The 26,019-nt window shown below is 38.2% G+C and overlaps 1 protein-coding gene across 5 annotated transcripts in view; it reads left to right on the top strand.

Moving 5' to 3' along the window:
- Positions 1-26,019, top strand: part of CADM2 (cell adhesion molecule 2) — a 688,977-nt gene that overhangs the window by 631,095 nt on the left and 31,863 nt on the right. For 3 of the 5 annotated variants that reach the window (XM_075769394.1, XM_075769397.1, XM_075769421.1), the window contains one exon: positions 4,027-4,146. The exons of the other annotated variants lie outside the window; for them this stretch is intronic. In XM_075769394.1, the coding sequence (XP_075625509.1) occupies positions 4,027-4,146 (120 nt within the window). The remainder of the gene's footprint in view (positions 1-4,026; positions 4,147-26,019) is intronic. 5 annotated transcript variants of the gene reach the window in all.

Raw genomic sequence — 26,019 nt, 5'->3', positions numbered from 1 at the left:
GCTTGAAGTCTAATCCCTTTTCTATTTCCAACAACTTTTATGGAAACAATTAATTCTCTGTTAATTGTTTGTATTTCAGAGGTAGCAAGGTGATGGAATTAATACCAACTTAAATACAGTAATACATTTTTGACTGAATATCTGTCTGTCAGCGAACATTCATTCTAGGAGTAAGGATTCAAAATTCATGGTGGCAATTACTGCTTGACTTCTAGATCTCTGAGCATGGCTTTTCTATCTTCTTTGGTTCCCCATCTGCAAAATATAGCTATTTTCTGCTTCACAGGAGGCTCAGGATTAATACCTTAGTATTATTGAAATAGCAATCTGGTGCATTGATTTGGGTATGGCTACTTGAATTAAAAAGTTCCACTCTACAAAGTCTCTTGGTCATAATGATCCTGGGTATTTAGTGGCATGAGAGTCATAAACAAAAGTTTGTTTTCAGCTGAACATTGTGTACAACTAGATTCAGAAATTGCAAGATGAGAAAATGGAATTAAGTCTCACTCCAACAGAGGTTTCTTGGGCAGAAATCTGCAAATCCCTTCTGTTAAGATCATTCTTGACAGAGAGCTCAAGAGGACAAATCTGCGTAATCACTTGGGTAGCATGTTTCCAAGCAGCTCCAGCAGGGAGCTGCATATAACATAACAATATAACATAACATAACGTAACATAACATAACATAACATAACATAACATAACATAACATAACATAACATAACATAACATAACATAACATAGATGTGCCTCATCAGTAGTATAAGATAGGTGTGCCTCACAGTAAAAACAATGATTAAGAAGTCCTATGGGACTAGAAATAGTCAATGCCCTTTTCTGGCATGCAAATGAAACAGCACACCCTCTTTAAAACACAGTGATTCATATGCCTTAAACAGAAGCCTGTGCTGTATCAGTTTATACTTGTAGTCTGTCTGATTTTGGGAACTACCAAAGCAGCTTACCTCCTACATGATGAGAGAATGAGGGGCACTGCACATTACATCTCTTTTTTTCTGATGTGCGTATTCTGCATTCTTTTATGCAAAAGTTTTTTCAAAGCAAAGACAAGTAAAGTTTTCATTAGGATCTATAAATCTTCTTGGAAGTACTGATAAGGAGCCTTTCTGTCAGACTCAGTAGGACCGGGGCGGGCGGTGGGGGGAGCATACACCTTTGAGTACACTTTTGAGTGAGTGGCGTGGTGCTTTTCAGAATGCTAATCTATGCCTGGATTTGGGTGGTCCAAAATAGAGTTTAAGGATGGGGTATGGTCCAAAAGTTCCAAAATGTATTGTCTGGAGAGCTGTGAGCTATTCTGTTACTCTACACATACATTCCTGTTACACTCTCGTGTCATTAAAGAAGCAATTCTACTGGCCAAAGCCTCAAACCTAAGCAGGTAAGCACCAGGCATTTCTAGAGTCCAGAGCAGACTTCAGTTTTGTTGCTTGAGCAATGCAGTGCTCTTCAGGCTGCTGATTCCTGGTTGTTATCTTGTACTGTAGTCTTTGAGAGCAAGTAATTGTAATGCTGTGAGCAAAGTAGACCGACTGCAGTCATTTGCATGGTGAATTTCACCTTACTCTGCTAAGAAAGAAACAAAGCCAATGCTATTGCTTGTATTTACATTTCTTTTGGGAACATATGTTTTTCTTTGAGACTTCTGTCAAGCTGCCATTTTGATGTTTGGCATCAGAGTTTGTGACTCTGATCAGGAAACTAACTTCTGCACATCTTTTCATTATTATTGATCTGATCAGAAAAGATGAATCTATCATAACTGTATTAAAACACTGATATATCCTAGTTCTTGTGAATTAGTCTGTTTCCTAGGTAGCCTTTCTTTTAAAATAAAAATTTTGTTGGAAATACTTCAATCAGAAGAGAAACCAGAGAGCAATGAACGTCTAAATCCACCAGTGACTCATTTAAGCTATTATGTGGTAAAATGGGTAGGCTGTGTTCACGGAATGGCAAGCACTGTCATAAACCCATAACTGTATTTGCCAGATACAGTTAACTTGCCATTGCATAGTCTTAAGTAAATGGCATATTTAAGAAAGATAATTAATGATACCATAAGTCACACCAATTAGGTCTTATGTACGAGACTGATTTGTAAACCTTTCCTAGTAAACAAGCCTTTGCTTTCCTTATGAAGTAGGTGGGGGGTTTTCTGTTTGATTTCATTTTTAGCAGATACTTATCAGGGAAGAAGTTTCCCTTTATGAGAAGCAATTGCATAGATCAGTACATATGACATATCTTTTTTACATGTTAATTTATGTCTAATGCTTGTTATACTCAGTTCTGTTTAATTATCATGGTACAAACACTCCAGGTAATGTTACCATTTTTCCTGGTGATTAATGTGGCTACACTGTGGGGTTTTTTAAAAGCCTGTTTTAATTTTTCTGGCTTGGGAATATTTTGTAATGAGAAACAGATTAAATATCAGTGTACAACAGATGAAGGAGGGATCTCATGCCATTTTCTGATGGCTTCGACACTGGAAAATCTCACAAGTATGGATTCCAGAGAGAATAGTGCTGGTGTTTATCAAAACCAGGGGAAAACAGAATTTGTAGGTGACTCACAGATATTAACTGACAAGGAGACTTTTAAAGTGGCAAAATAATCTGTCATCCAGCATGAAAATAAAGTAAGCATGCTAATTTGAAGTCTTAAGAGAGTAATTATGCAATGCTGAATTCAAGGACCCTGTGTCTGAAATGTGTTCTGTAGGGCCCAATACTGTAAAGCTCTGAGCTACTTCAGCTTCCATTGATTTCGGTCAGAATTGATGGTACTCAGAGACCAATTGCATTTCTTTCCACAGCAAGGGAAGACAGATCGTGGGTCAGATTTTTACTCTTTTACTGCATTGAATAGCACTCTTCAGAAATATTTTCACTGAAATCAGTCCTTTCCATTTAAACCTGTGGTATAAATAATCTGAAAAATGTCAGATGCTTTTTATTTCCTCACAGAAGTGCTTTTCTCTGGTTCTCTTCAGGGCTTTTGTTTGTTTGTTCTTTCAAACCTGCAATCACCTTATAAGCAAAGTGATACTGGTCATTATTGCTTTTGGCAGTGTAATCAAAGTATTTTCTATCTGTACATCTGGTTATGTTTGGCTCTGTACTGGAGCATTTTGCAACAGACATTGTTGGTTCCTGTGCAACGAGGCAGCGGCACACCTAAGCCCGGCATACCTGCACTTACTTGATCAAAAGCTGAAGGGTTTTGCAGGATGCCGTCATCAGGGCTTTGCATTTTTTCCGACTTTTATACACAGGGGTTTTAATAGTAATATTATCAGCACTTGTGATTTTTAGTTCTAAGCTGTTGTAGAGAAGTACTGATGTGTGTATTAACAACAAATGTTATGTGTTAAGGATGACTGAAAGATGACTGTGCCTGCTAATTAGGGTAAAGATTTTGAAATATACTCTGCTCTGGATCTTAGCAGACAACTGTGTCTTAAACAAATGTATGGGAAGAAGAAAAGCAATCCGGAAAAAGCAGCTCTTATAGTTAGTAGCATTTTCTCCCCTTTTTCCTTCCATTGAGTCTGTCTGAAAGTGGGTGTTTTAACATACAGCCATTTCTCGTTAACATGTGTGTGTTTATTTTAGCATGATGGTGTTGGTTTTTTTCATCTCCCACTCTGACACAGCATGTTTCATCCGTATATGGTTTCTACTATATGAGACATTTAAAATGGCTCAGTGAAGAAATGGATTCTTGTCACTTAAACAGTCACTCTCCAGATCTGTGGAAACTTGGTCATTTTAACAGTGTTTTAAATTCCGTGTGCTAGAAGATTGACTATAAAAATTGAGAGTGATATAATGTCAAGAATTTAAAGGTACTCTGTTGTACCTGTAATAATTTATGTTAATCATGTTTTAATTTAGTCATTTTCAACATACTTGTATTTACAAATTAAACCACTATTATGGTTCTCCTTTGTTTGCATGATATGATTTTATTTTATATTTTTTTTCCACTCACCAGATGTTTTCAACACTTTGCTTCCCACTACTGTCATCCCCTCCCTTACCACTGCAACAGTCACAACCACTGTAGCCTTAACAACCAGCACAACCACATCGGCAACAGCCATCAGCACCAGAGGTACAGTATGCTTCTTTGTTATGGCCTGAAAAACACGTGATAAATAGGAAATTATAGGCTTGATTTTTAAGGATAGAAATTGCTAAAGAGAGGGTTCCAACACTTTAGTTCAATATATATATTTAATAGAATAATCCCCAGGATGGTACATGGTAAAGAAAGGTTTCATATGACCTTGAATATTTTTATTGCTCTAGCAGTGTGTATCTGAACTTTGACAGGATGCTTAAATTATTTGTATACATTTGCATTTAATTTTTTTAAGGTTAGTAAATTATCTTTAATGTAAAACGCAAGCAAGCTATTTTTAAATAAACATGACCTTTTAAGACTGGTTATTTTGGGTGCTAATGTTTAAAACAAGATAGGTGTCTTGGCATTGGAATTACTGTTGATGCAGTCTTGCTTGATAACAAAGAGGCATGTCATTACATCACCCTTGTTAGTCTTTTACAGTTTAAGGTATTCCTATCTTAGGGGTGTCTTTAATTTACCAGAACTAGAGTAAATGAGCTTAAATGTCTCTCTCCCTTCCCCATCCTCTATCCTGTTGGGTTTTTGTCTGTTTAAATGTTTCTAGTAATGCTTTGCTTTGTTATGAGCAAAATATAAAGCTTAATTTTAGTGTTGTATTCAGTGACTGATCAGATAACTGTTCAATAGTGAAGATGTGTGTAAGGTGTTGCAGATTATCATCTTCTGGGTAGCTAATAATCTCTCATGGTGAGTGAAATGGCAGAAGGTTCCTGTGCAGTCTGCGGAAGGCTTTCGTTGCGCAAGGAGAGAGGAAATAACATTCACTTACCACTCTGCAAGTATTCACATGATGAGGTATAATTATGCCAGGAAAGTTAAGGCAGAGTTATGAAATCTTTTCTTTCTGGAAGCATTGTTACGAGTCAGTTGTAGTGACCTGCCTAGTTTGCAACAATAAGCGGAGCTACATGCAAGTCCATTCTATAAAGATTGTGATAGTATCAGATCAGCCAACTTCTTCCATAGGGCATTGGTATTTTAATATTGCAGGCTTCATGTAATAAACTGACATGAAACCTGAAATTACATTTTTAAGCTTTAATATTACTTATCGTGCAAAAAAAAAAATTGTGGTTTTAGGAAAAAGAGAAAGAGTGCCCTTTCCCTCCAGAAAAAAAGGGATAGACCATGGAAAACAGCCCAGTGCTCACAGGTCTGAGTAGTTGCAAGAGGAACATTTCCTGAATACTGGAAGGACAGAGTGCTTGGTGTGCCATGTTGGTGTTTGCTGTCCTTAATGGATTGTTTTCTTCTTCTTATGTGGTCATAACTGAAGTATGTCACTGATGTGATTGTATATTTAGTGTACCAATATTATTAAGGCATTCTGTTACCACATAAGTGTAGTTTAGGACCTCATTTTCCTTTACCCTGAAGTGTTCATTTTCATCATTCGTGTGCCCGGCATCAAGAGAAAGATCTGGAAAAGGAGAATCCTCTTCTAATTTTCAGCTCTAACACGTATAGGAGTGCATGCAATTTGATGCTACAGTAACAAAGAGATACTGCTTTAAGAGGAAGTAAAAGAAGAAAATCTAGGTGAATGCGATCAATCACTAAAACATGAGCACTTGTTTTTCCCAGAAAAAGAAGTGAATGCAGCAAAATGGCTGAGAAAATGAGACCACTTCAACTTCAAGGAACTGGTAGATATGGTCTCTTGGGCAGATAATCTCAGAGACAAAGGAGTGTGGGAAGACTGTTTCTTGAAAAGCTTGTGTTGAAAGGAAAATGACAGTCTACCCCAATGCAGATGAAAAACTAGGACACATGTAATAGACTAATGAAGTTGTTTATCTAACAGTCTAAGAAATCAAAACCCACAAAAATGTGAAGCAAAGTTTACTATAAGCATAAGTCAGAGTATATCAGCGTGGAAGAAACAGGAAGGCATAAAATCAGAAACAACCAGATGCAAAAGTAATTGCAGCTAGCAAGGTGCGAGGAATTTAACAAAACAAAAGGGTTTAGAAATACATTAGATGAAAGACAAAAATAAAGAAATGTAGCAATCCTATTCATGAATGATTAGGACGAGACTGAAATAATTGGTGTTTTATCCAGCAATGGATGACAACCAGAGTGCTGTTTCTAATACGGGTGTCACACTGAAGGATGACCACAAATAGAGACAGAGCAAAGAACAAGGACGACAGGAAGTTTAAAGATATGCTCTCAAAGGAAGCTGAAGGCACCAGTTGGTTTGCTTTTGCTTTCAAAAAAAAAAAAAAAAAAAGTATGACTGAGGAAGATTTATTTTCCAAGTTTAATGGGGAAAACAAATCCACTGAATTAGTGGCAAAGGTAGTGGGGAAGCTTTCTAAATGCATGCGAGGCAGTGACGCAGTGTAGCTATTGAAGTTCTATGACTTCTTTCATCCTTGCTTCCTTTAAAAAAGCTTGATTCCCATGGCAAAGGGAAATGGACAAGATGCTCTCCTTAGGTCACTTCCTCCCCTATCTTTCTTGGACCCATAATGTTCACAAATTTACAGTGAATGTTGTGAAGGGAGAGTTCTGCCATCCTGAAATCCTAGGCTGAACCTTATCTAAATTGTCAGAGCATCTACACATCAGAGGGACAAGCCGCATAAGAGCCATTTTGGAGAGGCTCAGATTTCAGTAGTATCTGTTTCTGGCTGAGCAAAGAGTACCATATAAACATATTTTCCTTTGACACTTCTGCTTCTTATTCCAGTAAGATTTTTGACACGGAGGAGTATATAAGGACATAATTTGAGAAGCTATTCACATATTTTCAACCTTCAAAACATTTTTTTTTGTTGTGTTTTGGCTTCCAGGTACATTGGAACCAGCATTTCTCTTTAGCTTACTTTATCGGAATTTGTTTGATCATGCCTTAAAGAAACAGAAGTTTGCCCCAGATCATAGGGTAGTACACGCTAATTAATAATACCTTTGAACTGGATTTCCAATAGCTAACATAATAGTCTTGCTGGACAGATTTCACTAATTCTATTCTAAAATTATTACTTGATACTTATGAATCAGCTTAGGTATATTTTACAAGACATTCCTTTCTTCTGCATGACTTTTACATAGTCCACCTTGAGGATATGTTACTCCACGTGCAGTCACAGGAGACGTCTTTACAGGAATATGATACAGAATATAAAAAGCCCAGAGACTCTGTAAATCTAAGGCATTTTACATCATGATTACCACAAGCCTGAATTAATGGGGGAAAAAAATCTCCAAACCATCATAATTTAATACTGGAACCATGTGACCCCTCTCTGTCTTAATTTGCATGGAATTTAGTAAACAACATGAAAAAAAGCTACTGATCCAGTTGGATGAGAGCATGGTAATTCATAAACATCCTGTTTAGTCAAACTTTTCATTTTCTCAGACAAACGTATGCTTGCTTTTGTGTTCAGTTCTTCAGGAATTAATTATTCTTTTAGTGGTACATTACCTACTAACTCAAAAAATCTAAACACAATTTGATGCTAGCGAAGAGTATTGCCCTTTATATATTTGTCAAGGGTATCTTAAAGCCTAATAACCATGATGAGAAATGTACGACAAAATGAGAATAAAACGTATGAGAAGAAACAATTCTAGTGAACTACGGAAAGAATAATTATACACTGCATGTGTAGTTTCCTTTCTATCAGATTTATGTAATGTTATTTGTGAAAGCTATGCATGGATCCATGCTAGTGTTCCCTTTTGTGACTGGGAAGAGGCACAAGAGGATTGTGGATTTGCCCCCAGTAGTGAAGGGCTGCCTCCCTTGGAGAAATTCTTTGTTAGCATAAAGTTAATTTAGATGGTTCTGTGCCAATCCTTCAAAGTCCTGTAGGTGGAGAGGGAGTGTGATTAACAGTCTAGGAGAAGCCACCTCAAGTCAGAACAGCTCTGTGTTTCTGGATTCACAGAGGAGAAAAGCTTGCGCACACAAATGTGCATAAAACCCTCCCACAGGCTGGCATTATGTTAATCACCTCCACACAAACACCCTGTGATTTTTTTCATTTAAATCCTTTTCCTGTCAAGGGGCTAAAAAAAAAAAAAAAAGTTAAAGAGGTTATAAAACTTGGTAATTTTGACTTATTATGGAAGATTAAAATCTCACCACCACCTCCCATATAGGTAGAAGAGTAGCATTGCAAGAGCATCCCAGACTCAGAAGATAGATCCATTCAGTTCAATTGCATGTATCAGGGTGATTCAGTCTCAGCTGACTCACTTGTATAATGACTGTGCCAGAATGTTCAAAGCTTTATATAGCAATGCCTAAAAACATCTCCAGAAGTCATTGCGTATAGCAGAGACATGATGCTGCTCGCAGGCAGCTGCACTGTGAAGTTCGAGGGTTTATTTAATATTCAGGGTGACCACAAAGCCAATGAATGTACACATTTATATATTAATGAAATCCCTGCTTTATTATAATCCACTTTGCTTTTGGTTTTTTTGGCTCTGATATAAAAGAAAGATTACTTAAAGGAGATCTGTGAAGCTAAATTTAGAAGAAGAGTTTACAGTGGATTAAGGAAGGGTTTGAAGATGTGATCATTTTGAAAACTATTGTGAATTTAATTTAAGTGTGAATATTTCTATTTAATAGGATAAATTTCAGCCATCTTAGCTAAAAAATTACATTACTTTCTTTTTCTCCCATTTTTACCTCGGTGTCTATATGAGGGGGAAAAAAAAAAGAAAAAGACTAGAATACCTGTTTCATTATAGGCAGTTTAAATGCAGAAACTACTTGGACAGTACTTGTAGTTCTCAAGTTTTTCATATAAAAAATGTTAAGCATTACCAGTTTTTTCCTTGTGATTTCATTTTTCTTTCACATAATCTGATTAATATAACTTGGCACTTTGAGATATTGACAGAGAAAGAAACAACAAAGCAAGGAAAAGGTATAGAATATGTGAGAGACAAGGGAGATAAGGGTAGACATATCTTAAATATAGTTGTGTATGCTTACTTGCATTCAACTCTGATAATAAAAAAATTATCATTGTCTAATGTTAAAAGCAGTTTTATCTGACAGCATGCTAAAAGCTAGTTGGTTTATACTACTTTATAGCTGTAGCAGTAACATAAAATCTAATTTGTGCCTGGTTTTACTCAAACCAGGTAAGATAATTACAACTTTCCCATCTTTCTTTCTTCTTTCTCATCTTCCCTTCTCTAACAATAATCTCCTACTGGCTTATCCAACTTCTAGATTTCCCAGGAGACCAAACAATTTGAGGTTCAAACCAACAGTTCTTTAGATTATTTTTCTCCCACCAGACATTCAAGTAAGCCTTCAGCACCCATCCTGCAAGGAATGCCATCTCTTGATTTTATAATGACTTCTTTTATTACCTTTATTTTTCATTCTGCTTGTTTCCCAGCTGTTTAGAAGGTGTGCTAATAAATCATGGTAAACCTAAGTTAGACCGTGATGAAATCCCAAACCTATTTTACAAGCCTCTTTCCCTAAGTCTTGAAACCTCCAGGGCTGTCTCTGGTCAGAGCTATCAGTTATCCAGGTGAAACATCCACAAGCTACAGCTGAGTAGTAGCTGGGAAACCTTCCCTAGCCAGCATCTGCAACCAGCTGACAGAGAGACTGGGAACAGAAAGTGCCCTTCCATTCCTTGGCACTTGTATAGGCTAGATGGAGGAGACCAGGAAGAGAAATGGTGCCCAGTTTCCCGAGGTCCACTACTGGTTAACGGGTGCAGAGGGGACATGCAGGAGTGTAACCCTGTCTACCTGCCTTTCCGTGTGCTCTCTGCTACCAAGGGCTCCGACGTTAAAAGAAAAACTCCACAGCTGTGTTTGTGTATGGCCTCAGCTCATCAGCACGCGTGTGGCTCCTTGGGGCAAATCCTAGGCTTCTGTGCAACGGGGAGGACAAACCCAAAGCAGAGATCCAACGTACCCAGAGAGCGGCGAGCAAAATGGCAAGATTTGAGAGTTACTGTTTTAGGTTCAAAAAGTTAATTTTTTTATATCAAAATATACCTGTTGTGGTGGGATTCAAATGAGATGTTTATGGAAATATGACGAAATTAGAACCCATAGTTAAAAAAACAGTAATGATTAGGCAGTCCTGTGCTCCTGTCTTCTCCTGTGGTACTTGAAGAAATACACAAGAACTATGCCATGCACAGGGGAATCCAGAATACTTTTGCCCAACATGAGCAAGGAAGGTGAATTGTTATTAGTTCTGTCTGTTTCTTTGGAGGTCCCTCAATGTTTGTCCTGACTCCTTCAGTATATACAGCTCATTTGGTTTCCCTTCCTGTTTAAGCTGCATGACTTGCTAATTTCCAGAGTTTTTGGAAAGAGAAAAACAATAGGATTAAAACAGATACAACAACAACAACAACAACAACAACAAAGCTCTATAATGTTGATGCTTAAGTCCATTCTGCCAGCTTTTTCTCAAGAAATTATTCTTCTAATGTGTACCTGCCTCATCCTCATGTGTCTGTGCCTTCTATGACTCCTCATGTGTTGGACAGGACTTGGAGTTTCTAAAGTTCTACAAGTATATTTTCGAGAGGCTTAGTAGTCCACAGTGCCCATTTTAGGGGAAACAGAGTGTTTGTTCCTTTGCCTAAGCAACATTTAATTAGGGTTTCATCCCACTAGTCAGGCTTGGTGGTACAATTAATGCTGCAAATTCTCAAAGCTCACAAAATTAAGATCAACAGAGGAGATTGTAGCATCTGTTCTAACTCAAAGAACTCTTTGGTTTTTAGGTCTGATAGATACAGAGCCAGGAAAAGCCTTCTTATAATATTATGAAAGTGGCTTTTGAGAATGTTAGTGCAGTGGATCATATACACAGATTTGATAGATGCAAAAAAAAAAAAAAAAATTAAAATTAGGAGTCTTCAGGTGTTCCTCTTATGCTTTAGCCTCATGGTATAAGGTCTCCCTATAGCAACCAATCAAAACCAAACCAAAACCCCAAACTCAAGCAGTTTCTTACATTACTGGCTAGATTTCTACAGATTTCGGTGTCCACAGAGGATCAGAATCATGACAAACAGTACATGCTCACATGCATGGTGACCATAGACCAAAAACATGCTAGCTTCAAGCAAGAGGCTGTTCAAACATAGCATGAAAATAATCTATATTTTCATAGAATCATAGAATGGTTTGGGTTGGAAGGGACCTCAGAGACCATCTAGTTCCAACCCCCCTGCCATGGACAGGGACACCCTCCACTAGACCACATTGCCCAAAGCCCCATCCAGCCTGGCCTTGAACACTTCCAGGGATGGGGCATCCACAGCCTCTCTGGGCAACCTGTTCCAGTGCCTCACCACCCTCACAGTAAAGAATTTCTTTCTAACATCTAATCTAAATCGACCCTCCTTCAGCTTGAACCCATTACCCCTTGTCCTGTCACTACACTCCCTGATAAACAGTCCCTCTCCAGCTTTCCTGTAGGTTCCCTTCAGGTACTGGAAGGCCGCAATGAGATCTCCCCAGAGCCTTCTTTTCTCCAGGCTGAACACCCCCAACTCTCTCAGCCTGTCCTCATAGGAGAGGTGCTCCAGCCCTCTGATCAGCTTCGTGGCCCTCCTCTGGACTTACTCCAACAGCTCCATGTCTGTCTTGTACTGGGGCCCCCAGAGCTGGACGCAGTACTCCAGGTGGGGTCTCACGAGAGCGGAGTAGAGGGGCAGGATCACCTCCCTCAACCTGCTGGTCACACCTCTTTTGATGCAGCCCAGGACATGGTTGGCTTTCTGGGCTGCAAGCGCACACTGCTGGCTCATGTTGAGCTTCTCATCAATCAATACCCCCAAGTCCATCTCCTCGGGGCTGCTTTGAATCCATTCCTCACCCAGCTTATAGTTGTGCTTGGGATTGCACCGACCCACATGCAGGACCTTGCACTTGGCCTTGTGGAACTTCATGTGGTTCGCACAGGCCCACCTCTCCAGCCTGTCAAGGTCCCTCTGGATGGCATCCCTTCCCTCCAGCGTGTCAACCACACCACACAGCCTGGTGTCATTGGCAAACTTGCTGAGGGTGCACTCGATCCCACTGTCCATGTTGCCAACAAAGATGTTGAATGGTCCTGGTCCCAGTACTGACCCCTGAGGAACGCCACTCGTCACTGTTCTCCACTTGGAGATTGAGCCATTGACCACAACTCTTTGAGTGCGACCATACAGCCAATTCCTTATCCACAGAGTGGTCCATCCATCCAGTCCGTGTCTCTCCAATTTAGAGACAAGGATGTAATGCGGGACAGTGTCAGATGCCTTGCACAAGTCCAGGTTGATGACGTCAGTTGCCCTTCCCTTATCCACCGACACTGTAACCCCGTCATAGAAGGCCACCAAGTTTGTCAGGCATGATTTGCCCTTAGTGAAGCCATGTTGGCTGTCACCAGTCACCTCCTTATCTTCCATGTGCCTGAGCATGGAGGGTCTGCTCCATGATCTTGCCAGGCACAGAGGTGAGACTGACTGGCCTGTAGTTCCCTGGGTCTTCCTTTTTACCCTTCTTAAAAATGGGGGTTATGTTCCCCCTCTTCCAGTCAGCGGGAACTTTGCCGGATTTTCTGAAATCAAGGCTAGGAGTTTTGGGTATTCTTGCACCCACAGAAGATATCTTCCTGTGGCCCAGAGGACGTAGGACAACAGGGCGGTAAGTAGCATCAGATTGCAGTTATGAGAGGAAGTATATTTTCATGCAGTGTGAAACTAAAAGTGAAACTCCATTATCACTACATACTAAAAAAATGGAAATATCCTAAAATGTTTATATTGTGAGCTGACCAAAATCAAAGCCAAGTGTTTCCATATGGAATTCTCAGTTCTCAAATACTTTTAAAAGATACTTTATAGCTGTATTATCAATCCAAGAGTAAACTTTGAATCAAAATGCACAGCACTAATGCAGTGTAGCCACCAACAAAAATTTTAGCAACATGACCCATATCATGCTGGTTAACTTGATTGCCATGAAATGTACTTGGGCAAAGAATTAAGCAATTTAGAAAATTGCAATTTTCTCATCTTAACAGCTAGTATGATTTAAGATGAAGACCGTCGTCATTATTATATGTTATTTGGTCATATTATTCATGAAATGAGGCTGTTGCATTCTGGAACAAATAAAGATAGATTTCATACTCTGTATAGTTTGCCATGTAAATGAACATCATAAACGAGACATAGATTACAACACAGGCTCACTGAATACATGAAAGGAAAGGAAATATCGTAATATCATATTAGGAACCTGCTCTTTGTTTCTGGAACAAATATTTCTAGTGCTAACAAATCCATCCAGCTGTCAGCTTGCAGTAATGAAGTATGCAACTTAAAAAGTACACAATGATTTCCAGCCTTGATGGATTATCACTTAACCCAAAATGCAACGCTGTACAGATAAGTATCACAATTGGTTGATGGTCTGATAAAGATTCCATTATATAGCTGAGCCCCGGAGAGGCTTCAGCAATGCGTCAGGAATTCAAACATTCCTAACCTGAGCTCTGATCACACTGGGGTTTTTTTCCTGCTGCCTATGAATTATGCAGTCTAACAGACTCTATTGTAAGCTAGCGGTACGAGAGATTTTCCAAATTAAGAGTCCCTTCTGCTGGAAGCGTGCTCACTGCCTGCAAAGGAAGTCCTTTGCTCTGAATTCATCCTGAGACTTTCTCTCAGGTGGCACAGAAGGCAGGATCTTCACACTCCTCCGGCCCAGCCTCCACATGTAACTAGCAACGAATCACGGGCCTTTCGAAAAAGTCCATGGGAAGGACTGGAGTCATCAGTATCACCACCCTTATGTGAAGCATAACTTCAAAGTCAATGGGTGCTGAAGACCATAACCATACTGACCATTGTCATCTGATCTCAGTCATAATGTTATGAGGTCACTCAGTTGAGTGGTGACCTCAGTCATAACACTTCCTACATTTTGTTAATGTGTGGTCATTTTCAACATTCAGGTGTAAGCAAGACATGAAAACTGTATTATTCATGCTAACTTCATACTCCAGTCATGCTTAATAATCTGGTGACTTTCAAAATAATAATAATAATAATAATAATAATAATAATAATAATAATAATATATTAATACCTGCTGCTTTCAAAACCAGAATTCCACTGATTTCAAGAGGCTTTGGGGATCAAGTATTTACAGCTCTACAAGCATTTTGGCTTGCAAATTGGTTAAATGAGTTTATCTCATCTAGCTGACAAGTAGTTTTGAGGTTTGGACAAATCTGGATTTTCCAGTCCAAAGAGAGACAGACTATGTTCGGTGTATCGTCAGTGTTGCCTGCAGTGCTCCGTAAGCATGAGCTTGACCTTCAAATATGTGAAGAATTTCCTCTATAGGAAAACAGGCTGTAATATCCTTTCCTCTATGTAATACCTTACATATACATAAACTCATTAATTTTCAGTGGGACTATGTGTAGTTTAGTATGTTATTCATAGATTAAAATCTGTGATCTGCTAAGTCCAAAGGGACCCACTGGGTCAGTTAGCCTAAATTCTTGTATAGATTTCACTTTCATAGATTTATAGTGATGAACAGAAACCTTTATTTTTATTAAAGAGCATCCACCAGAACATATGTAGACTTAATTTAGGACGCAAAGAAATGGAGAATCCATTATTTCCCTTGGTGTTTCTCTTCAGCAGTTAACTATCCTCATTGTTACAAATTTGAGCCTCACTTCTCAGTTAAATTTCTCTGAGGTTAATGACCATACATTGGTTCTTGTTAAACCTTTCTTCAGTAAAAAGGCTTCTCATTACATATGTTTTTTCTTCTCAAAAGTGAATATTTATTGTAAAGAAGACTCTGTAAATATGCTTCAGAATTTATTGTTGAACTTCATTTGAAAGAATTGAATCTATGGTCTTTAGGATCTTATTAAAACTTTTGTCTTTGTTTTAAAGGCATTGTCAGGCGTATCTTCAATGATGAGTTTTAAGGGAAATATAATGCATTTCTTATAACAAGGAGAAAGATTAGGCAAATAGTTTCTGTTGAATATGTTTTATTGTTGCTGTATTTATATCAGATCACAAGGCTAATATAGTTTTATTTTATTTAGAGAGATATTTATGGTATTTAAAGATAGTACCAGTGAAAACCAAGATCTTTTTTTCTGATGTTACTGCATAAGGCAGATTTTGGCAAGTTCTGTGCTGTCAGGATACTGATGAAGTGCTTCCCTGTTAAAAGCAAAATTATACAACTAAGTATCATTACAGTTAACAACAAGGACAACTAAAGCAACTGTTCCAATGTCATGTGGGATGTTAAAAAAAGACTAAAACAGTGCTGGCAAGGTCTAAAAATGAGGAAAGGGAAGAAAAAGAGAGAAAAATGCTTATAGTTTCAAATTTATTGCTAACACCTTTAATAAAAAATGCACGTCTGTCTCACTAACCAGTGAACTAAAGTCATCAACTGTGCCTTTGAAGCTGAAAAGATTGCTCTCTCTGCCCTTGGTTTCTCTGACACTCCACTTTTGAAACACAGTTAATAACTTCCAGTGTGAGCCTCACAAAATACAGTATTGATACTAATTATATTAAGGTTTTTGGATGAAAGATGACCTTGGTAAAACTCAAAGCTACAGCATTCCCCAGAACAATAAAATAAAAGCAAAATCTACAATGAGTGACTTTGGAGATGATTTAATCTGACCTATTAATTTTTGCATGTGAGGTTATTCAGACAGTGAATAAAAAAAAGGGTATAAGGGTATTATTTTAGCACTTTTCGGAGCATTGAAATCAATTGCCTAGCCATCCCCCTTTTTTGCTGCATTACCAATTTGGGGTGTCTGTTCCGTGTTGACTTTGGAGACCGCGCCATGGGGAAAACTGGGTGCCATGGTGCTGGGAGAGGCTGGCTTGTGTGCACGCTTCACAGGACTAGCTCCTTCAGGAGCCAACAGAAGTATCAGTACGGCTTAGTACTGGGCCTGGGTCTCCTCCCAGACCCATCTGGGGCCTCCGTGTGGGATGTCGTACTTTATGTGGGTTACTTTCAATGCACAGTGTACACAGTGATGAACGGGCTGAGTAGCAGCATGACACAGGTGTGTTCCAAGAGCAGAACGCCAAGCGTGTGCCTTGCACGTCTCAGCGCACCGTGCCAAAATGCTGAAGGTGCAGAGCCTGCTGTGGCGGTGGTGCGTGTCTCGGCTGCACTGTGCTTCTGACAGCAGGGTTAAAATGAGTTTCCTTCTTAACAACTGAAAGAGGGAGAGAGACTATAAATACAAAGGGAGCATTGCTGTAGTTCTATTACTGTAAGACTCTAAACTAAAAATCTTTAAAGGCTAATATTTTGCTGCAGTGTGGCCATCACATTGGGTGCAGAAAAACATAGTCAACAAAGGTGGAGTGAAAAAAGTGAAAAAAATTGAGTACTGATGTTTTAAAAGATTAGCTTAAAACATACCTTAGAGGAAAGAAGCAGAAGAGAAGTCTGGTTTGAAGTGTACAGTATCATAAATGGCTGTACCTAATCACAGCTGAGTTCGGGTTTTTTCATCGTAAGAATTGAGAAAGAGAGAGAATTACAAACTCATCTACTCTGAGAAATACAGGGTGGAAAACCTTATTCAATAACACTTGACTCACTGTTTGGCTGAGTATAAAAGACTGAACGGGAAAGCACAAATGGAAGTGACTGAAAAAATGAAATTCAGAATCAACACACGGAAGTACTCTTCACTCAAAGAGAAATACAATTTTTCAATAGCCTACTGAGCCAAGTTTGGAATTGGAGGCACTGGGGTCATTAAAGAAGAAGGCAGATACTATTCTGGAGGAACTGTGTTAACCAAGATGACTTGCAGTGGGCTAAATGGCCTTTTCCTTTTCCCCAAATTTATGTTCTTTTTGAAAAACTTTGATTATAAGTCATCCTGCTGTGATTTAGATAGCATGAATTTGAAAAGAATGTTTCAAATCCTTTCAATCAAGATGCTTGGGTTTCTTTCCAGCCTGAATTCTTGCAAGTCTGTAATAGAAAACCATCAGTCAAGGGAAAGAAGTATCAGGAGTAGCAATTTACTTTAATATACAATTTCCTTTTCCAGCATAAAGGGTAAGAGACAAGGAACCTGGGTAACAAAGGCCAGAATATAAATCTTTATGGGAATGTGTTATGGGTAGTCAAAAAAAAAAAAAAAAAAAGTAAAAATCCCCAAAACTGACAAATCCCCAAAACTGACAATTTAAGGAAGCCATTCTAGTTATTTCGTATACTTCTTTTCTTGTGACTAACACGTCTCTACTGTACACACATCAGGTCATGAACTGCATTCAGCATCCTACAGAGAAGAGACAACTTTCATTTTAATGAATTCAAAGTGCCCTGTTGGTCTTTAGCATTGACTTTGGACCAGGTCCCTGAACATACTTGACAGAAGCTAGTTATTATGACTGTATTAATTCGTTAGAGAAAGGGAACATTGTAGAAGGTTAATATGTAAAGCCTTTCCACCTAAGAGGAACATTTTTAATGTTTAGATTTGAGTTTGACTCAATTGTTGTCTCCAGTGCAGGAATTCACTCTATTTCTGGGCTGAATTGCGTTCTTGGGCATGCTTTGAGATTCTTTGGCACAATTACTGTCATCAATCCTGATCTTGTTTATCCGCTACAATACAGTTTTGGTAGTGTGAGTGCTTGGTTGCTATTGTGCGTGGACACCCGTATGTCAGATGATTGTCTTTTTTTGTGGGTTGGTTTTTGGTTTTTTTTAGATAAGCTGTGTGGTTTACAAAACAATAGCAGCCTTGGGTTATTTAAGTTTTTAAAGGTTGCTTAATTCCAGAGTCCTATCCCTCCAGTTCATTGCTGAAGCATCTGTTCCCAATATTTCTGGAGTTAGTAACGCTAAGAAGAAATTAGTCTTTTATTACAATCAGGTTGGCTCTCCTCCACCACCAGACCTTGTGCCAAGTAATTTCTGAGTGGTTTTATAGATTCCCAGTCCCTATGGGATTTTTTTGTTGTTATTGTTATCACAAGTCCCTGTATTATAGCATGACTATGGGGAAGTGTGCTAATTGTTTTTGTGTGATTGAAATGTCTGCTTTTTTAATTCCTGGTGCTTTTAAGTAGTATCCACTAATTCTTACAAAATAATTTCTGTGGAAAACTTTGCTGCAAATTGCTACTATGGCACTTAGAGATTTTAGTTTCGATTTCCCATGCAGAATGTGCTTCTCTCTATTTCTTATATAATACAAGTGAACTGTAGGATTTTTACATAATTCCAAATCCTTCTCAACCAAATAAACAGTCAGGGGAATAATTCATACACAAGAGAAATTCATAGTAGTGTGTGGTTGCCTTTAGCACCGTAATAAAATAGATGGGTTGTATGCAGTGCGAAACATCTTGCTGTTGGTCTCTTTGCAGGGTTATGGAGAAATTAAGAACATCAGGAAAATTCAAGTGCAGGAAACTTTTTCTTCTGTTTTTATAGGCAATACTTGCATGCAGTTGTCTATAAAACATAATTAATATTCATAATAAGAACAACACATGGGTCAGTCTAAAGTACATTTTCTAATGTGTTTGTTTTATTAAAAAAGTGATGAACTGTTAAGCTGTCTGTTCTGAAGACAGAACACAATGAGCAGATTCTAGGGCTTTGGATGTTAATGCTGCTCAAATACTTTGAGGAAAATTTTTTTTACTTTTTTTTTTACTTTTGAAAATATGTCTGAGTTATCTTATGTTCAGTCTACTAACCCTGTTTATACTGTCCCAGCTTCTTCTCTGTCAGAATGACTTTCAAAATCCTAACATATTAAATATTCTGTGAGGAATTCTCTGAATCAATGGTGGATGCATGGCAGCATTTGAGCTTAGCTCTGTATTCAAGCACAAGCCTAACTCACGTTTTTTTTATCTCAACATAAATGAAAATTAGAGATCATATACAATACAGTCTTCATTCCCCTGGGGATCATCTGATTAGGGTTTTGTAGGATTGGACATATCTTAAACCCTTCTCTGTCTTTTGACTTGATGGCTACAGAATGGTGCTGCTAATTCTTCATGCTTTCACAAACTTTAGTGCGAACCCAGACTAGACTTTTAATGAGTGTTTAAAATCACAGTTGTCTAAAATTGAATGGGTCTGTGATTGGCCAAACATTGCCTTGAGAAAGGCACTAGGAGAAACAAAGCTGGAGAAACGAGAGAAAAAGTGGCTTTATATTAATGAAAATCTGTGCATAGTAACCTCTCCAAGTTACCTATTGATTATTTACAGTTGTCCATTTCAGCCTTATATTTCTCTATAACACTTTTTGCTGTTATCACAAGGTTTTTATTATTGATTACCTGATTTTAAAAAGGAAGTAATTTACTTGGGGAACTATTTTAGATATGCCCATATTTAAATTGTTCTATTCATTCAGAGTCTTAGAATTGGCATTAATTCATCAAATTGAGGAGCGGCTAAGGACTCTAGCTTTGTCTAGTTTGGAGAGAGGGAGGCTGAGCAGCCACCTCCCTGCAAGCTTCCTGAGAGGAGGGGAAGTGGAGAGGGAGGTGCTGAGGTCTTCTCCCTGGGATCCAACGACAGGGCGCGTGGGAATGGTTCAAAGCTGCACCAGGGGAGGTTCACACTGGACATCGGGAAGCATTTCTTCACTGAGAGGGTGGTCAAACCCTGGAACAGGCTTCCTACAGAGTGGTTGATGCCCCATCGTTGTTGGTCTTTAACAGGCATTTGGATGATGTTGTTAATAACATGCTTTAACTTTTAGTCAGCCCTGAATTGGTCAGGCAGTTGGACTAGATGATTCTTGTAGACCCTTTCTACCTCAACTATTCTGTTCTGTTCCATTCTATTCTATTCATCATGGTAGCCACAGCAGCTACCTGATGTTACACTAGAACTCACAAACCTCCAGTTGAGATAGGTTCCTGAAAAGATCTAAGTTTTACATTTAATACCACACATGAAAATCTAGGTCATCTTTCCTTCCAAATAAATTATAATCAAAGGATTCAAGTTATGAAAGAATATAATATCATTTAAAAAAAGACACACAAACGTTTAGAAGTGTTACAGTCATAGGTTTCCCCATCTCTTGCTGGATTCCTTCAATATATGATATTTAATGCTTCAAAAAGCTATTTTAATTCTCTTTGTAACAGTTGGAAGATAATCATTTATACTGTGTTCAAAAGACTAATGTTGGAAAACTGCAGTTATTTTAGCCATATTGCAGTATTAACAGTATGCTAAAAGGAAGTCTTCTGGAAAGCGGAGAAATGAAAACGGCAGTCAAATGTTTTCAGAGTTAGTCTTGGTCAGTTGAGAGTTCCAAAAATCAGCTTTATTAGTTCTGAACATCAACTTAATGGTTGGACTTGATGATTTTAAAGGTCTTTTCCAACCCAAGCAATTCTATGATTCTATGAACTAAAACCTAACTTCTAACTTCAGATCTTGGTCAAAAATAACAGTGGATGATTTATTTATTACTGAAGGTAGTAAATGTGTTGGATTTTTCCAAGATTATTATCATGAGAATGGACTCTTCTTCTTTTCTGTCAAAAAAGCCTGTTCTTGACTTAATTTGTAATTAATTGACCTTTGTCAATAAATTTATTCTTTCCATCAACATCTTATATTTTAAGCTCTCAGTTTTATCCTCTGATATTTCATTAGCATTAATTACTGTCTTTGCATTGCCCCTATACTAGTGAAAGAAAAATACAGATAATACCATAGAAATAAAAGTATGTAGCACTGAAAAAAGACGGTTTTTAAGATTGTGGCAATAAGTGTCATAAAATACATGATAACCACTAACCGTTGCAGGAATGTGAACTAATCCTAGCTGCATTCCACAGCTATTCTTTCAGCAATCAAAACTGAAATGATGTATCAGCAGCAGAGCTGTGCTGCATTGGAAGCACTACTTACATACATAGTAGGGCAAAAGCATTAGAAAGAACGGGGCCTGCAATCTAGCAGTGTGTTATTCAGTCTAAACTCTATAGATGGTATCTTTTTGTCAGGCTTGTACTGAAATCATAGAATCACAGAATCACAGAATGGTTTGGGTTGGAAGGGACCTCAAAGATCATCTAGTTCCAACCCCCCTGCCATGGACAGGGACACCCTCCACTAGACCACATTGCCCAAAGCCCCATCCGACCTGGCCTTGAACACTTCCAGGGATGGGGCCTCCACAACCTCTCTGGGCAACCTGTTCCAGTGCCTCACCGCTCTACCAGTAAAGAATTTCTTTCTAACATCTAATCTAAATCGACCCTCCTTCAGCTTAAACTCATTACCCCTTGTCCTGTCACTACACTCCCTGATAAACAGTCCCTCTCCAGCTTTCCTGTAGGCCCCTTCAGGTACTGGAAGGCCGCCATGAGATCTCCCCAGAGCCTTCTTTTCTCCAGGCTGAACAACCCCAACTGTCTCAGCCTGTCCTCACAGGAGAGGTGCTCCAGCCCTCTGATCAGCTTCGTGGCCCTCCTCTGGACTCTCTCCAACAGCTCCATGTCTGTCTTGTACTGGGGCCCCCAGAGCTGGACGCAGTACTCCAGGTGGGGTCTCACGAGAGCGGAGTAGAGGGGCAGGATCACCTCCCTCGACCTGCCGGTCACACCTCTTTTGATGCAGCCCAGGACATGGGCTTAAGAACTTAAGAAATCTTAAGAACTTTACATGATATTAAACATACATTATAATTACATGTTAATTGAAATAGGTTGTGGCTACATAATCATGCAGTATGTTGTTAACATTAGCACTCTGATAGGTGCCTTCCTATGATCTGCGATTTCTTGTCTTCTGGACAAATGTCATTAATCAGGCTGTACATCCCAGCCCGACCCTGCAAAAGCTTACGTGCACACTTTGTGTGTTATGAGCAATCCCATGGAAATCAGGGAAGCTGCATCTGTTTTTTAAGTCAAATGCATGTGTGTCTTTGGGAGATTAGGACCGTGTTTAACATTAGGGCTAAACCCCATTCTTTGAGCTTCGTTTAAGAAAGTTTATTTGGAAGGTTGTATAACAGGCACTGCGACATAATCATGCCCAAATATTCCATTAATTTGATTTTTTGTACTTATTTGCTGCATACTGAGACAAATAGAACAAAAATGTGGGTTTTGGTTTGTTCTTTTTTCTTGACACTCCATCTGTGTTATTATAGATAAATAATTTTCATGATAAGGTTAAAGCATTTATATTGTTATGCACTTATCAAGCATTTATTTGCTTATTTTATGTAACACTTCATAACTTTGATAAGGTGTGAATATTAAGATAAGACCCAATTTCTGTCTGAAGTGTCCACAGAACCTGCTTCAAAGAAAGAAAAAGTAATGAGACTTCAAATTTTTACTTGTTTTCAAAATGTGTATCTGAATACCTGCAGTACCATAGTAGATAGTGCTAAATATTACTGCTACTAGACAGCAATAGTACAACTGTATTTTTATGACAGAAATTTTAAATAAATTAAAACTATGTACTCATATGCTGAACAGTCCCCATTCCCATTTCACAGATCTTTTATGTAGCGAGGGTATTTAACAAAATACGTGATTACCTGGCAATTCACATAACCTTTGAAATCACTTTTATGATGAAATTATGGAAGATTCATCATTTTCAGTGTCAGGGTATTTATAGAAGTCTACCAGAGATTATGCATATTTTTCCTTCACTGTCAAAGAGAATAAATCCCCCCCACGCCTCCTGCCCCATAATGCTGTTTTCACAGGCCCCTTGTAAAATAACTTGAGATATTTCAAGACTGCGAATACTACAAAAGTCTCTCATTTGTTATCTGAAGTGGTATTAATTATTTCACTACCAAGAAACAAGTCATGGGGTCCTACTGTGTCATTGACGCAATCATTTGAGCCCACAGCGCTCTTGCTCTTTGCTGGGGAGAGAGGGGACGGCTGCCAAGCAGGGAGGGGAGGAGGAAGAGCTGGGTTGCACTGCGCAGGGAGAGGCCGTTAGGCGAAAGGATGTCACCATTGTGGGCACGTGACGTTTAACTAACTTAGAAATTTTGTAAAATCGCAATGCAGAGCCGCAGAAGGAGTCTGATGAAAATGTTAAAATAAATGCAAGCGATGCATTGGTTCTAGCAAACCAATTCAACTGTACACGCTTGAACAGTGAATGTGAGGTCTGAATGAGCTGCTGGTAATACTTTGTGAAGAGATGTTAGATCAATGCATCTACTTTTTGAAAACCAGGCAGGATTCCGTGTCGATACAGAAAGGCAGGTAAACTGGTGGCACCAGCAGGAGAGGAGCAGAAAGCCAAATAGAAATCATTGCCATGTCATTGCATAAATCTGTGGTGCACCTTAAATAGTGCACCTTATGGTGTGCCTTGCATGCTTAATGCTGCATCTCTGCATCGGAAATACTGGTTATCCGGCATCAAAAAGATATGATAGGAATGAGAAAAAAACGCGAGGATGGCTGATGTTTGGAAATGGTGTCTGTGCTAAGAGAGATTAAACAGACTAGAACTCTTCAGCTTGGAAAAGAGATAGCTGGAAAGAGAGGTTGTAGCAGTTAAATTAAATTAGAAATTACATGAAAAAAAGTGAATTGTGTGAATACAGTCACCAATGCAGAAAGTTTCTAGACTCTGGAGTCAGAAAATGGGTGAGTGAACAAGGCGAACTTTATGTATTCCATTTTTCATCTGGTTGTAAATGAAATTGGACTAGATGGTGGTATTTTCCAATCTAGTACAGCCATTCCTGTGTTACAAGATTTTTCTGCACAGGAAAAAAATTGCAAATCTCATATTGATCTTCATTTAAGTGAATAGAAACTTACCAACCTCAAATCATAGCTTTAAATAGTATTAAAAATAATAAAATTGTTAAATCAAAATGAGTCTTTATAACTGTTAGGTTATTGACTAAGATAACTGTAGACTACAAGGCTATTTTTGTTGCAATGTTAAGAAAAATAAATTTGAATATATTAATGACCACAGATTAAAATACTAAAGATCACAAGATGACTAAATCACAACTGTAGTGTCCCTCTACCTTAATCCAATTTAGTTAAACTAAATCTTGTACCAATACAATGTACGATTAAAACCTTATTGATGTACAAACAATGTAAATGTACTGCTATCCATATCAGAGTTCACTTACCACAGCAAACATATGTAAAAATCATTTGATACAAATCTTACGAAATCAGACCAAGTCAGTGATCCTTCCATGAATCATCAACTTTTTCAAGAACTACTGTGTCCCTGTTTTTCTCATGAACTGGCCATTCAGAAATTTGCATTCACTTAACGATAGTTTGAGGAGAGGCTTCCTATCATTTTCTGGCAAAATGAGGTTTAGCTGGGAGAGACAAAGCCTGCTGGAGAAATGTCTTTGTGCACCACGAGAACATTTCTGCGGCTCTAGCTGTACCTGGAAAATGTGTCTGTGATTTGAGTACACAGTTTATTTTTGTTAACCAAAACCATTGCTCTCTTATTGTCTGGTAAACAGGAAAAAAAAAAAAAATAAAGCAGTTACGGTTTCAGTTGGAGTCTGTCTTGCAATAAACTAGTGAAGCTAGATTGTTTAAGCAGTCTAGAATGTTTTGAAAGATAATTTGTACAAAGTTACATTTATCTACCTGTGCAAAATTTAAAGACAGGGCTGAGTTTGAAGACTTGTGAAAAACAGCAAATACTGGAACTTTTTGTCAGTGAAAATCATTTTTTAAAGGTGCCATGGTGTATTTTAATTAGGCCTCAACCCTGAAAACGTAAAAGTAAATGGGCAACTTATTATGCATGTACTCGTAACAGTAAAGTACTTTGAGCTTTCCTGAAGGATGCTTTTGAATAAAGTGTGTTTTCTTTTACTGTTACAGAATTTGCAAGTTTTTCCCATAAATTTAAGATTTTATTTGTAAGTAAGCCCAATAAAAGTCTAATGTTCATGAAGGAGACAGAGAAGCTTGAGAGTGCAGCTTAATTCCCCCGTTATTGCCATAAATAATAGTGATGTTGCACAAAATGAATTACAAATTTACACCCTGTATCACCAAGTCCCACAGTTTCCATGAAATTATAAAATTATAAAAAGCAAGTTACAAATTTTCCTCCTTCCCAATAATGCAAATATAAATTACAGATGAAAAAGGCATTTACGCATCCTACTATATAATTCACTTTACTAAAAAAAAAAAAAAAAGATACCATAACACAGAGAATGTTTGTCAGATGTGACTTTTACTGCTATAAAGGAAAAAATAACGTTTCTCCATGGCCAGCTACTGTGTGAGTTCAGTGGTAAAACGACTATCAAACTAATCGGCAATCACACAACTATAAACCTACAAGTCTCAAATACCATGTATGTGTAAAGAAATATTGTATGGGTGGCTTAAGGTTGTAATAGCAGTAATGGTTCCACAATTAACCAAAGTAGTAAGGGAAACCTAAAGACCATATGTTATAATAATGGTAGGAATAGGGAACATAAAGCATATAGAGGGATAATACAAATTTAGATTTTATAACCACAGATAAAAATACTAAAAATTGCAAGATGATTAAATCACAACTGTAATAACCCTCTACCTTAATCCAATGTAGTAAAACTAAATCTTCTCACAATATAATTTGCTGTTAAAAATTACTGATGTACAAACGATGTAAATATGCTGCTATCCCTATCAGAGTTCATTACCACAGCAAACACAGGTGAAACGTTTGGTACAATTCTTACGAGATCAGAATAAGTTGGTGATCATTACACAAATCTAAATCTGAGTGTAGTACCAATGAGGGCAG

This window comes from Balearica regulorum, chromosome 1 (genome assembly GCF_011004875.1).
Source record: "Balearica regulorum gibbericeps isolate bBalReg1 chromosome 1, bBalReg1.pri, whole genome shotgun sequence".
NCBI classification, from domain to species: domain Eukaryota; kingdom Metazoa; phylum Chordata; class Aves; order Gruiformes; family Gruidae; genus Balearica; species Balearica regulorum.
This window is presented reverse-complemented; position numbering and strand designations above follow the sequence as displayed.